This window comes from Capricornis sumatraensis, chromosome 14, assembly GCF_032405125.1.
Source record: "Capricornis sumatraensis isolate serow.1 chromosome 14, serow.2, whole genome shotgun sequence".
Taxonomy (NCBI): domain Eukaryota; kingdom Metazoa; phylum Chordata; class Mammalia; order Artiodactyla; family Bovidae; genus Capricornis; species Capricornis sumatraensis.
In genome coordinates this window covers 41291045-41306169 of record NC_091082.1, presented here as the reverse complement: position 1 = coordinate 41306169, position 15125 = coordinate 41291045, and the positions used below count along the sequence as shown (strand labels likewise).

The 15125-nt window shown below is 35.1% G+C and overlaps 1 protein-coding gene across 1 annotated transcript in view; it reads left to right on the top strand.

Annotated features, from left to right (window-relative positions):
* Positions 1-15125, top strand: part of SDCCAG8 (SHH signaling and ciliogenesis regulator SDCCAG8) — a 240988-nt gene that overhangs the window by 17446 nt on the left and 208417 nt on the right. The window contains exon 5 of the mRNA XM_068985635.1: positions 9456-9578. Coding sequence (XP_068841736.1) covers positions 9456-9578 — 123 coding nt within the window. The remainder of the gene's footprint in view (positions 1-9455; positions 9579-15125) is intronic.

Here is a 15125-nt window from a genome sequence, read left to right as displayed (position 1 = left end):
TCCAGAGTGGCATATTTTGAGATGGCAGGTTCTTCCACTGTGTAATAAAAATCATAATAAACTTACCATCTAGTTGAGAGCACTATTACCTGTGAGAATCACAGCAACACGATAGTAAAGATACAGCGTGTTCCTTTATTTTGTGGTATGAACTATAGTCATAATAAGAGAAGAAGTTTACTAAAAGCTCACTGTCTTTGAGGATGTTTTCATGGGAGAGAAAAATCTTAAGGTGTAGGATGGTTAGATCAGCAGAAGGGAGATGAAAGAATTTAAAGGGAAAACAGCAACAGTGGAAGAAAATATTCAGGATGAATATGATTTATTTATGGGGGTCATGAGCATCTAGTCTACATTCCTTCAATGGAAGATATCTCTTAGAAATTTTTAAAATAACGCTGAACTGGTTAAATAGAAGATTACAAAATCCTTGAAAGTCAGACAGAGTATACATTTGATACATGTTAACAAGGAAGCAGGATATTGAAAGTAATGTTTGAGGGTTTAGAAACCTGATTAGTTTGCTTAATTAACAGATTTTGTTTTTTAGATCAGCTTTAGGTTTACAGAAAAAGTGGATGGAAAATACATAGAATTCTCCTGTATTCCCATGTACTTTATAGTTCCCCAGCAGTTTCCCCTGCTCTTTACATCATGCATCACTGTAGTATGTTTGTTACAGTTTTTGAGCTAATACTGTTACATTATTATTTAGTAAATTCCTCAGTTTACATTAGCCTTTACTCTGTTTTACATTCTATAAGTTTTTTAAAATGTGAAATGGTATATATCTACCATTACAGTATCATAGAGAATAGTTTCACTGCTTTAAAAATCATCTGTGCTCTGCTTATTTATCCTTCTTTTCCTATCCACTAAACCCCTGGCAACTATTGATCTTTTTACTGTCTCCGTAGTTTTGCCTTTTCCAGAGTGTTGTATAGTTAGAGTCATACTGTTTGTAGCCTTTTCAGATTAGCTTTATTGCCTTAACAATATACATTTAAGCCTCCTTAATGTTTTTTCATGGCTCAATAGCTTATTTCTATCATTGCGTAGTATTCCATTGTCTGGATATAGGATTTTTTTTTTTTAACTACTCACCAATTGAAGGAAATCCCACTTGCCTCCAAGTTGTGGCAACTAGAAATAAATCTACTGGGTTTTTTTTCACTCATTTGGGTAAATACCATGAAGCAAAATTGCTGGATCACCTGTAAGAGTATGTTTATTTTTATAACTGGCGCACTGTCTTCCAGAATGGCTGTGCCATTTTCCTTTCCTTCCAGCAGTGAATGAAAGCTTATGACGTGGAACAGTCCTTGTGAGAATTTGGTATTGTCAGTGTTTTTAATTTTAGTGTATTAGAAATATGTGATGCTATCTTGTTTTAATTTCAATTCCCCAATGACATACAATGTTGAGTATTTTTTCATATGCTTATTTTCCACTTATATACTGTCTTTGATGAGGTGTCTGTTCGGGTCTCTTGCCCATTTTTTAATTGAGTTGTACATTTTCTAATTGTTTAACTTCAAAATTTCTTTATATATTTTGGATACCAGTCATTTATCACATATATCTTTTGCAATTCTTTTTTCTCAATTTCGGCTTGTCTTACAGCATCATAGAGCAGAAGCTTCTAATTTTAATCAAATCCAGCTTATCAGTTTTTTTCTTCCATGGACTGTGCCTTTGGCATTAAATCTAAAAATATTACCAAACCCAAGCTCACCAATATTTTCTCCAATTCTTTTTCTAGCTTTTCGATAGTTTTGTGTTTTATATTTAGGTCTGTGCTCCATTTTTAGTTAATATTTTTGAAGGTATAGGATCTGTATCTAGACATTAAAATTTTTTTTTGCATATTGATATCCATTTGTTCAACACCACTTGTTGAAAAGACTATCAACATTGAGTTACCCTTATTCCATTTTTTAATTAATTTTATTGGAGTATAGCTCCTTTAAAATGTTGTGTTAGTTTCTACTGTACAGCAAAGTGAATCAGCTATATGTATATATATATCCCCTCTTTTTTATTTCCTTTCCATTTAGGTCACCACAAAGCATTGAATAGAGTTTGCTGAGCTATACAGTAGATTCCCATTTGTTGTCTATTTTATACATAGTATCAGTAGTGTATATTTGTCAATCCCAATCTCTCAATTTATCCCCCTCCTCCTTCCATCCTTGGTATCCATATGTTTGTTCTCTATCCATTGTTAAATATCCGTTGACTGTATTTGTGTGCGTCTGTTTCTGGGCTCACTATTCTGTTTCATTGATATGTTGGTCAGTTCTGTCACAAATATCACACTGTCTTGATTATTGGAGCTTTATAGTAGGTCTTGAAGTCTGTCATTGTCGATCTTCCAATTTTGGTCTTTTCCTTCAATATCATATTGATGATTTTGGATCTTTTGCCTCTTTATATAAGCTCCAAAGCAGTTTGTAAATATCTACAAGGTAACATGCTGGAATTTTGACTGAGATTGTGCTGAATCTCTCAAGTTAGGAGGAACTGATATTTTAACAATATTGAATCTTCCTATCCATGTACCTGGAATATCTCTCCATTTATTTAGATATTCCTTGATGTCTTCATCAGAGTTTTGCAATTTTGTTCTTACAGATCTGATGCATATTTTATGTAATTTATACCTGAGTATTTAATTTTGTTGGTGTTAATGTAAATGGTACTGTGTTCTTAATTTCAAATACCAACTACTTATTACTAATATATAGGAAAACAATTGACTTTTGTATATTAACCTTGTAGTGTGCAACCTTGCTTAATGATTTATATTAGCAGCTTTTTTTGATTCTTTGAGGTTTTCTTCATAGACAATCATGTCATCTATGACAAATATAGCTATCTTTTAAAGAATTTCTTCTTTTATAGCTTTTATTTCTGTTTCTTGCCTTATTGTTTTAGTTAGGACTTTTAATATAATGTTGAATAGAAGCGATAAGAGGTGACCTCCTTGTCTTAATCTTAGTGGGAAACTACCTGTTGTCTCACAGTGAAGTACAGTGTTAGCTATAGGTTATTTGTAGATTTTTTTTTACTAAACTGAAGATTTTTTTCTTTATTCCTAGTTCATTGAGGTTTTTACCTTGAATGGCTCCTGGATTTTGTCTCTTGCTTTTTTTACATCTATTGATATGATCATTTGATTTTTTTCTAGCATGTTGAATTATTTTGATTTTGAAATATTGAGCCAGACTTGCATAGGTAGATTAAATTCCATTTGGTCCTGTTGTATGATTCTTTTTATACATTGTGGGATTTGATTCACTAATGTTTTGATTTTTCATCTATATTCATGGGATATATTGATCTGCCATTTTTCAGCCCTGTAGTCGCTTCATCTAGTTAGGTTAGGATAAAGCGGACTTCCTAGAATGAGCTATGAAGTATTCTCTCTGGTATTTTATAAAATATATTTTAGAGAATTGATCTAATTTCTTCTTAAAATGTTTATCAAAATCCACCAGTGAACCAATATTAGGACTGGTACTTCCTGTTTTAAAAGAGGATCAATTATTTATTCAATTTCTTTAATACAAGTAGGCCTATTCAGGGCTTCCCTAATGGCTCAGACAGTAAAGAGTCTGCCTGCAATGCTGGAGACCTGGGTTCAGTCTCTGGGTTGGGAAGATCCCCTGGAGAAGGAAATGGCAACCCACTCTAGTATTCTTACCTGGAAAATCCCATGGACAGAGGAGCCTGGCAGACTACAGTCCATGGGGTCTCAGAGTCGGACGCGACTAAGTGACTTCACTAGGCCTATTCAGATTAACTGCCTTTCCCTTAAGGGGTTTTGGTAGATTGTGTCTTTCAAGGGACTGGTTCATTTCCTCTAGGGTGATCAAATTATGGGCTTTGCTCATAGTATTCCTTTATTATCCTTTTAATGTCCATAGAGTCTGTGCATGTGTGCTAAGCTGCTTCAGTCATATCTGATTCTGTGCAACCCTATAAACTCCTCTGTCCATGATTCTCCAGGTAAGAATACTGGAGTGGGTTGCCGTGCCCTTCTCCAGGGGAGTCTTCCTGACCTAGGGATCAAGCCTGTATCTCTTGTGTCTCCGACACTGGCAGGCGAGTTCTTTACCACTAGCGCCACCTGGAAAGCCCCATAGAATCTGTAGTGGTATCATTTCTGAGATTAGTCATCTGTGTCTACTCTCTTTTTGTCTTGATTAGCCTGGCTAGACTCTAATCAATTTCATTGATCATTTCAAAGACCAATCTTTTGGTTTTGTTGCTTTTCTGTCTTGATTTTCTGTTTTTAATTTCATGTGCTTCTACCCTAATTTTTATTATCTTTTCTTTTACTTACTATCGATTTAATTTCTTTTGTTGTTTGTTTTAGTTTCCTGAAATTATTGTCTTGAAATCTATGTTCTTTTTAATGTTTCCCCTGATTTAGTTGCATCTCACAAATTTTGATAAGTGGTATTTTCATTTTTGTTTGGTTCAAAATAATTTAAATTCTTTTCTTAAAACTTATCCTTGACCTGTATATATTTAGAAGAATATTATTTAATCACCACATATTTCAGGAGTGTTCCAGCTATCTTTCTGTTATTGATTTATAGTTTAATTCCATTGTGGTCTGACTTGATGGACGTGAGTTTGAGTGAACTCCGGGAGATGGTGATGGACAAGGAGGCCTGGCGTGCTGCGATTCATGGGGTTGCAAAGAGTCAGACATGACTGAGCAACTGAACTGACCATACTTTTTGTGATTTCCATTCTTTTTAATTTGTTGATATATGGTTTTAGACCACAGAATATGGTGTGTTTTGGTGAATGTTATGTGTTAGCTTGAGAAGAGTGTACATTTTGTTGTTGTTGGATGAAGTAGTATATAATGTCAATTAGACCCAAGTGATTAATGGTGGTGTTCAGTTCAACTATGTGCATACTGATATTTTGCCAGTCTGCGAGATCAGTCAATGACTGATAGAGGGATGTTGAAATCTCTAACTGAAGTAGTAGATACATCTGTTTCTCCTTGCAGTTCTATCAGTTTTTACTTCATGTATTTTAATGCTCTGTTTTTAGGCACATATACATTAGGATTATTATGTCTTCTTGAAAAATTGAACTTTTTATCATGTCATGCCTCTTTATTATGCCTGATATTTTTTTCCATACTATGAAATCTAAAATTAATATAGCTACTCTAGTTTTCTTTTTTTTAATTGTTTTTATGTCTTTCTTTTTACAAATATCTATATTTCATTGAAGTATGGTTGACTTACAGTGCTTCAGGTGCATAGCAGGGTAATTTAGTTATACAAATACACATATATTATTTTTGAAATTATTTTCCATCATAGATTATTATAAGATATTGACTATAGTTCCCTATGCTATACAGTAAACCTTTGTTGCTTATTGCATATCTATTTGTTTAATTAGAAATCTAGCATTCTATTCATATTAAATCAAACAAGTGAAATAATACTGTCATAATTTTTAGTTATGCATAAATTCATAAGCTTTCTAAAATGTATATATTGCACATATTTATATATATGTATACAAAAGCTTTTCTGCTACACTTGATAAAGGCTGAGAAAGAACATCAAAAAAAAAAGAGATGAAGAAATTGAAGAACATAAACTAAATGAAATGAGCACTGAATATGAAATTTAAAAAGTGAAACAAACTAGATAAAAGTAAAAGATCATCATATAATCCAGTTGTTTTTAAACATGATTGATTGCTCATTAGAAACGTATCTGGAGCTCTGGAGAAAAGAATATACAAATGCTTAGTAGCTTTCTTTTGATTTATGTTAGCATGGTATATGTTTCTCCATTACTTTGTGTGTCTTTAGATTTAAAGAAGGCTTCTTGTAGACAGTGTGTACTTGGGTCTTGTCTTTTATTTACTCTGGCAGTCTGTCTTTTAATTGATATAGTCAGAGCATGGATGTTTAAAGTGGTTATTGACACGGTTGGCTATCTATGATACCTGCCATATTTTTTACTGTTTTCTATTCATTGCCCTTGTTCTTTCTGCTTTTTTTTTTCTTTTTTTGTACCATCTCCAGTTTTGAGTTAGCATGTTATTTGATTGTAATTTTCTCCTCTCTTAGCATAGCAATTGAATTTCTTTAAAAAAAAAAACTTGTAAGTGGTTGTCCTTGAGTTAACAGTTACCTTTACAACTAACCTAAGTGTATTTTCAATAAACACTTCAGGGGTTGGAAAAATTCTTTTAACAGAGTGTTCCCAGTTCCTCCCTCCTGACCCTGATGCATTTTTGTCATTCATTTCAGTTATCCACAAGCTATGATCACTATATCAGTTAAGTTCAGTCGTTCAGTTGTGTCCGACTCTTTGTGACCATGGACTGCTGCACGCCAGACCTCCCTGTCCATCACCAACTCCTGGAGTTTACTCAAACTCATGTCCATTGAGTTGATGATGCCTTCCAACCATCTCTTCCTCTGTTGTCCCCTTTTCCTCCTGCCTTCAATCTTTCCCAGCATCAGGGTCTTTTCAGATGAGTCAGCTCTTTGTATTAGGTGGTCAAAGTACTGGAGTTTCAGCTTCAGCATCTGTCCTTCCAATGAATATTCAGGACTGATTTCCTGTAGGATATACTTGTTGAATCTATATACACTATTGCTAATATGATACTGAGCAAATTGTTATCTGTTATATCAGCTAACATTAAGAAAAATAAAAGATTATACTCATCTCTATATGCCTTCTTGGACTGCTTTTTCTTTCTTTATGTAGATCTGAGTTTATAACCTAAATAAATTTCCTACTTCTTGAAGAACTTCCTTTCAACATTTCTCGCAAGGCAGGTCTACCAGAAACAGATTTTCTAATTTTGGTTATCTGAAAAAGTCTTTTTTTTCCCTCACTTTTGAAGGTTGGTATCACTGACTACAGAATTCTAGCTTGTTGAGGCTGTTTTCATTCAAAACTTTAAATATTCCGTTATACTTTGTCCATGCCTGCATGATTTCTGAAGAGTACCTCATGTAATTCTTATCATTGCTTCTCTATAGGTAAGGTTTTTCCCTTCGACATCTTAAAAATTTTTCTTTTTTCTCTTTGTCTTTGATTTTCTGCAGTCTGAATATGATATACCTGGGTGTAGATTTTTTCAGTTTTATCTTGCCTGGTGTTCTCTGAGCTTCTTGGATCTGTGGTTTGGCACTTATAATTAATTTGGGGCAATTCTCAATCATTATTCTTTTAAATATTTCTTCTCCTCCTTTCTGTCTTTCTTCACCTTTATTATTGTTCCACAATTCTTGGATATTCTGTTCTGTCTGTATCATTCTTTTTGTTCTTTGCATTTCAGTTAGAGAAGTTTCTGTTAACACTTATTCAAGCTTACTAATTCTTTGTATGTGTCCAGTCTATTAATGACCCCTTCAAAGGCAATCTTCATTTCCTCTGCAGTGTTTTTTATTTCCAGCATTTTGCTTTTTTTCTTAGTTTCCATCTCTGCTTATATTATCCATCTGTTCTTGCATGTGGACCACTTTTTCCCATTTGACCCTTTAACATGCTAATCATAATTATTTTAAACTCTCCATCTGATAATTCCAGCATCTTTGCTATATCTAAGTCTGGTTCTGTGTTTGCTTAGTTTCTTGCAACTGTGTTTTAAGTTTTTTAGGATGCCTTCTAATTTTTTGTTGAATTCTGGACATGGTGGATTGAATAAAAGGAACTGAGGGAAATATACATTTAGCGTAAGGTTTTTTTATTTGTTGTAGAAGTTAGACTGTGTTTATTATTTGCTGTTACTATATGTGTCAGATGCTAAAATTTCCTCTAGAGTTCTGGTTTTGTCTCTATTGTTGTCTTTGGGTTTCCCTCAAGAATCCTTAGATATATACTGAGATGTGCAGTTATTTTAGTGTCTTTCCTTGTTATGATACAAGAGTACTTTTGATGTGGTAGTAGGGTATGGGAGTAGGGGGAGCATTCTGCAATCCTATGATCATGTCGCAGTCTTCTAGTGACCCTGTGCCCTTGGCTATATCCTTTAGAAGTGTTTCTCAGTCTCCCTCTCCCCTTAAGTGAGACGAGAAGGCTAGGAAGCTGGAGTTGGGTTTCTGCTCGCTTCCCCCAGGTCACTTAGGTTCTGGGGAGAAAAGCAAACACCAGTTTCTTAGGCTCTGGTAAAATAGTTTCTCTTGAGGCAGCCCTGGTTAAAAAGAACAGAATGCTTTTGGGTTACTTTTCCTCTCCTACTGGAGGAAACAAGAGTGAGCTTTCCTCTAGTCTTTGCTATTAGAATCTGCTCGTGTCCTGGAGATAAAGCTCATAGAAGTGTAGGAGACACCTTCCCCTCCAGAGACTGGGTTCTTCTGGAGTTTTTAACTCAAACTGGTCTATACTAAGCTTCCAGCATTTCATCAATTATTTTTATATTTTTCTACCACACCACTGGCTCCTCCAGAAGTTTCTGCCCTGCTGGGTTGAGGTTCTCAGGAGTACTTGTCTTTCTTTCCATTCTTAGGGATAATAGTTTTCCCTGTGACCTTAATTCTCTGATGGGTCTAAGAAGAGTAGTTTATTTTTAAGCTTGTTCAGCTCTTTTTCTAATTATGAAGATGGGAGTGATGTCTTCCAAGCTTCTTATATGTCAGACCAAAAATTGGAAGTCTGCAATATTTTTTTTCTGAATAAAATGAATGGAATGGAATTTTTATATGCTATGAATAGTTGTTTATTATAACAGTAATGAAGATTATTATACCCTCAATATTTCAGTATTTTTTATATTTTTTCAGGGTGAGATGCTACTTAATAGCTATACAAATTGTTATATACCCATAATTCTTTATATTACTCCCTGCACAGCCAAGGAAACACTCTTTAAGAATTATCCATCAGACTTTTTTCACTCATAATTTCCTTCCATCTGGCTACCAGTTCATAGATAGTCATTGTAACTTTCCTCACCTTTCTGCCTCAGTGTCCTTTATTATCTATGTAGACCTCTGTCAGTTTTCAATGTTATTGGCATTTGAGCATGAATAATAATATATCTTACTTTATTTGTTTAGGGGTGTATCTACCTCATGTTTAAAAGTCTTTTAGATAAGCCCTTTAATTAAAGAATTTATATAAGTCTGTTGAATAAAATTGTCAGAAACCACACAGTCCTGTGGTATGGCCATTAGCAGGCCATCTACTGTCTTCCGCCAGCCTTCTCTTTGTTAGCTAATGCTTGAGTTTCTTGTTTGTCAAAATATGATTATAATATTTCAGAAAATGGATAGAGAGTATCAATCTTCCATGCTTCATATCATGTTGGATCGTCTAGTAATCAACAAAATAAAAGCGCTACTTAAGATTGCTTAATGTATGCAGTCTGCAAGTGGCATTTCTTAAAAAGAAAAAAAAAGGAAAGAAAAAATGCTTAATGTATTTGGTATTTGTTTCTGCTTTTTATAGGAGGAACTCTCTGGAATGAAAAATAGGGTACAAGTAGTTGTGCTTGAAAATGAAAGGCTCCAACAAGAGCTGAAATCTCGAGGACAAGAAGAAATGAGGGAGCAAACACTTCTGGATGCATCTGTGAGCATTTATTTAAATCATTAAACTAAAATATATATAGTCTGAATGTTGCCTCCTACCCTCTCCCTCAGCCTTCTCAACTGTTTCAATTTTTTTCTTAAAGTTTGGCAGAAGTGCTGTTCTGGTATTTACTTGGGGCTGCAGAAATTAAAATTTGCTGTGGTGGTATGAATCCTCAAATTAAATGATGTAGTGGTGCCTAGCAGCCACTCCAGTTTCCTCTCTGAGCATTACCATTTGTGTTTTTTCCATACGAAAGAGCAAGTCTGAAAGCAGGAAGTATGTCATATAGGAGGTATGTTAACAGAGCTCGACTTTGTTAAATCCAGCAACTGTTCAGAATTGTAGTTTAGATTTCTGTTGTATTTCTCTAAATCGTCTTTGAACTTTGAGTTCCAATAAGTCTAATTAGCATGGTGTAGGAGTAGGCTGCAGTCCATGGGGTCGCTAAGAGTCGGACACAACTGAGCACGCTGAGCGGCTTCCCTTTCACTTTTCACTTTCCTGCATTGGAGAAGGAAATGGCAACCCACTCCAGTGTTCTTGCCTGGAGAATCCCAGGGACAGGGGAGCCTGGTGGGCTGCCGTCTATAGGGTCACACAGAGTCGGACACGACTGAAGTGACTTAGCAGCAACAGTAGCAGGAGAAAGAACACTGACATGTGTGTCCAAGATTCAAAATGTTAATTTTCCCATTGTCCCTAACAAGCTGGATGTTTGGCAGGTAATTTTATAGGACTTTCAGGCTTGGCTTCACCTTGTAGGTCCTCTGTTTATTGGAAGTTTGAGAAATTCACCAATATTAGCTGTCCTTAGTCTTTAATGTGAATGGGGTTTGGGATACTTACTGACAGTGCAGATCCTGGGCTTATCCCTGAGAATTGGTCTGGGTTAGTCTTTGAGCAAGTTGCCAGAGTGAATCTAATATCGGTGGAATACATTTTGAGGAACAGAGAATTGTATGATCTCTATAATTCTGTGACATAAAATTTTTATGACAATATTTAAATAGTGTTTAAATTTAATTTCTCTTTATGAGTTGTCAGAGATACTTTTGCCTTCAAAATAGTTTTTACTCTTTTGCTATGGGGTAGTTGATAACAGTTGTTCTGCTTTTTGAGACAAAACTCAATTTTCCGTGGGAAAGTTTTGGTACTTGCCTGTTTTGGCTTTACTTTGCAGTGTATTTTGGTGCTTTTGACTTAGTCATTATTAGTAAGTAAGTTCTGTTTAGGAAAAAACACAGCTGTTTTAATGTTTTACCTAGGTGTTCTCTAATTTTTGAAGTTTTTTTCTTAACCTGACCTGATGTTTCATTTGAAATCCTAGAGTTCTATGTGTTAGAATTTGCTATTGTATCTAGATATGTTAAGTCTGAATAATAAAGTGAGCTGATTAGCATTTTAGTTTATTTTTCTGCAATTACACATCACTTTGTGATCAGCTATTTTCTTCATTATATAACTTTTTCTGAAAATTTATAGTATTGTATTATTAATATTAGTGTTTAAAATTTTTTGTCTTAGTTCCTATTATTTTGGGTCAATTTGAAAATGATTCATAAAAAGTACTTACAAGTAAGCTCATTTTTAAAATATTCTTTTGATTTTCCTCCAAATATGCAGTGAACAGTGACTCAGTTATTCATAGTCTTTGATATTTATACAATGCAAAGAAGTGGAAGATGGGGAAGTGAAATGAGAAAGGAAAGAAGGCAGACAAGTGAATCAGAGGGCAAGAGAAGTGAGTAATGCAAAAGGGGAAGGAAATGATGGTAAAAGCACACATGCTTTGCCTTATGAACAAAGGAAACTTGCTTAAGAAAACTGCAGATAGACAGATTATAGAAAGGATAGAGTTGTAGACAACTTTAAAAAAAAATTCACATGAGCTAAAACATAATGCAGATATTAAAATGGTTGTTGGGTATGTCAGGTGACCTTGATACCTGTTTTAATGTTAGTCTTCTGTGTTATTTTGTTGTTACAGAGTTATTTCTCCCACTTGCTACTTGTGGAGGTGAACTGAGGCATTTTGGCAAACCTATGAATAATGTTGTATTGAGAGTTTTGATGTAAATAAAGCTATTTAGAATATCTTAAATATAAACAGATCGAGAGATATCATCTTCCTTTTTTCCTAAACTCTTTTTAATGAGCCTATTACCATGTTGATGGTAAATCTTGCCAAAGCTATTGGCAGATTTAACCATATATTTTCAGTGTTTCTTAATGCCTTCTTTGGAAAAACAATTGAAATATGTATATAGTAATAATTAATAGTTGTTGATGACTGCATGGTTATGATGTGCCAGGTATTGTATCAAATACTTTGTTTACATTATATCATTTCAGTCTTATGATAGCTGCATAAGGCAGGTGTTGTTACGTCAACTTTCAGATGATTAAATTAAGGTATACAGCAATTAAGTAACCTACAAAGCTAGAACTCACAGTACTGTCTGACTCCCTTGATCCATCCACCTGGCCTTGAATTATGCTGCCTTTCTGACTAGATTAGGAATAGCTTATCAATAATGAACCAAACCATCTTTGCCATGGACTGGAACTTTGATGGTAGCCTACATGACTTTTAGCTTTTAGCTTCATTTTTGACTTAACAGTTGAAGAAGCAAGCAGATTATTTTTAAATAACTAAAACCATTTAAAGAATATTTCATTTGCATCTTCATTTTTTATCATATTCGTTCTCAAGGGGCTTTTCTTGAGAATTCAAAAATTATATTAAAATACTCTTTTTATTAGGATTTTTTTTTAAGTGGAAAATTTCTGAGCTATTTCTTTCCATGTCTGTTCATCCCTTCCATTCTAACCCCTCCCCTCAATTAAGAAATCAGAGGTCTTCAGTGATCTTCAGGGATATAAATATAATTTGACTTTTTATATCTTGATCAAATATCATTCAAGTTTTTTGAAAGCTATCTGTGAAAGAACATGTCAATTAGAGTAGCACTTATTTCCAAACAATATATCATAAATCAGTGATCTATAGTCTACATACATCCTCCAATTTCTCCATAGGAAATTTGTACCACTTTCCTTCGTTGCTCTGCAAGACTGTTTTTAATACAATCAAATCTTGGAAGATATTTCCCTACTTACAGAATCAAGTTCAAGCTTATTAGTATGGCATACTTTACTTTCCAGATCCTTATTTAATTCTCTGGCTTTTCCTTGTTTTTTTTTTTTCCCACTTTCCCTGGTGGCTCAGACAATAAAGAATCTGCCTGAAGTGTGGGAGATCTAGGTTCCATTCCTGAGTCAGGAAGATTCCCTGAAGAAGGGAATGGCTACCCACTCCAGTATTCTTGCCTGGAGAATTCCATAGACAGAGGAGGCTGGCGGGCTACAGTCCATGGGGTCGCATAGAATTAGACACGACTAAGCAACTAACCGGAGAAGGCAATGGCACCCCACTCCAGTACTCTTGCCTGGAAAATCCCATGGACGGAGGAGCCTGGTAGGCTGCAGTCCATGAGGTCGCTAAGAGTCGGACACGACTGAGCAACTCCACTTTCACTTTTCCTTTTCATGCATTGGAGAAGGAAATGGCAACCCACTCCAGTGTTCTTGCTTGGAGAATCCCAGGGACGGGGAAGCCTGGTGGGCTGCCGTCTATGGGGTCGCACAGAGTCGGACACGACTGAAGCGACTTAGCAGCAGCAGCAGCAAGCAGCTAACACACACACTTTCATAATTGATTTACAATGCCATGCCAATCTCTGCTGTACAGCAAAATAGCTCAGTTATACACATATTTGCGTTCTTTTTTATATTCTTTTCCCTTATGGTTTATTGAATATAAAGATATTGAATATATCAAATAGTTTCCTGTGTTATACATTAAGACCTTCTGGTTTATCGATTCTAAATGTAATAGTTTGCATCTACCAACAGCAAGCTCCCAGTCTATCCTTCTCTCTTCTCCCTTACCCCTTGCCAACTGCAAATCTGTTCTTTATGTCTATAAGCCTGTTTCTGTTTTGTATGTAGATTAATTTCTGCCATATTTTAGGTACAAATACAGCACATGAAAAGTGATATCCTGTGGTATTTGTCTTTCTCTTTCTGACCTACTTCACTTAGTATGATCTTCTTTAGTTGCATCCATGTTGCTGCAAATGGCATCATTTCATTTTTCATGACTGAGTAGTATTCCATTGTGTATGTGTACCACGTCTTCTTTATTTATTCATCTGTAAGTGGATGTTTAGGTTGTTTCCATGCTTTGGCTATCACAAGCAGTTCTACTTGCATCTTCTGACATTATTGCCTTGTACGTCAACCTTTAATAATACTGAATTTCCTAAAAGCCTCTGGGAAGCACCATGTTATTTCCCATTTCTGTGAGTTTTCTCATGGTGTGGTGTTCTCTCTTCTTGGCATCTAACTTATTTTTTTTCATCCTTCAAGATATCACACCAGTGTCAAAACTTCTCCAGAAACTTTCCTCAAATCTCCAGTTGCTCTTAGTATACCTCTTCTGTCTGGCCTTGTCCTGACATGCATACTTATGGCTTTACTAAATGGAAATTACCTGCTTAGGTTTTTCTCTTCTTCATTAGCCTATAAACTCCTCAAGGTTAAGATTGGTCTTGGTCATTTTTACCACCTACCACTGGCCACCAAGCTTTTAGCACAATGCCTGAACATAGTCAGTATTATACAAGTTCTTTGAACGTCCCAAAGAATATGGAATAGAATCTCAGAATACTACTTTGAATGAATACAATTTACCACATTCTAACATGATATGACACCACAGTATAGTTCTGTGTTTGGGGACATATCCTTGCTTATGAATACTACTGTGTCCCTTGGCCCTTAATACGAGTTCATTAATTACTTGTTGGATAAATTAAATAAGTAATTTAGTTCTTGATTCACACATAAATCAGCCAGATTTTGAGCTGCTTATTACACTGAATGCTGAGAGAATGCCAAAGTTTGCCAACTGTCAGTGGGTGCCCCATATTCAGTCTATAGACATGTTTTGTCTGTTTGAAAAACTGACTTGGTATTTAACAGTGTTTCAGTTGAAGAGCCAGATATCTGCCTGATCTTTTTAAAAATCTAAAGATTTTTTGGGGTAATATGAGATGGCATTCACACATGGCAGCAGTTGACTGGAACTGAGTAGTGGCTTCTTTCTTGGGTTGCTCTGTCTTGATCCCTATGACTACTTTTTGGATCCTTGACAGGCAAGCTGCATGTCAGTTCTGTTTATCACCGTGCACTGTTTTTCACATTGAAGATAAATAATTTTCAGAAAAGGCATAGTGGTTTAGGACTCTGGAGCTAGATTGCCAGGGTTCAGATCCTAGCTTTGCCACTTATTAGTCACTTTCTACCTCTGTGACTTTTTGCAGTTACTCTCTGTAACTCAGTTTCCTCATCTATAAAATGGAGGTAACAGTGAAACTTGTCCCATAGGATTATTGTAATGATTAGCTAAGTTAATATATGTGGAGGATGTAAAAGAGTGTCTGGCACATAGTAAACCTTATATGTAGTAATTCTTATTAT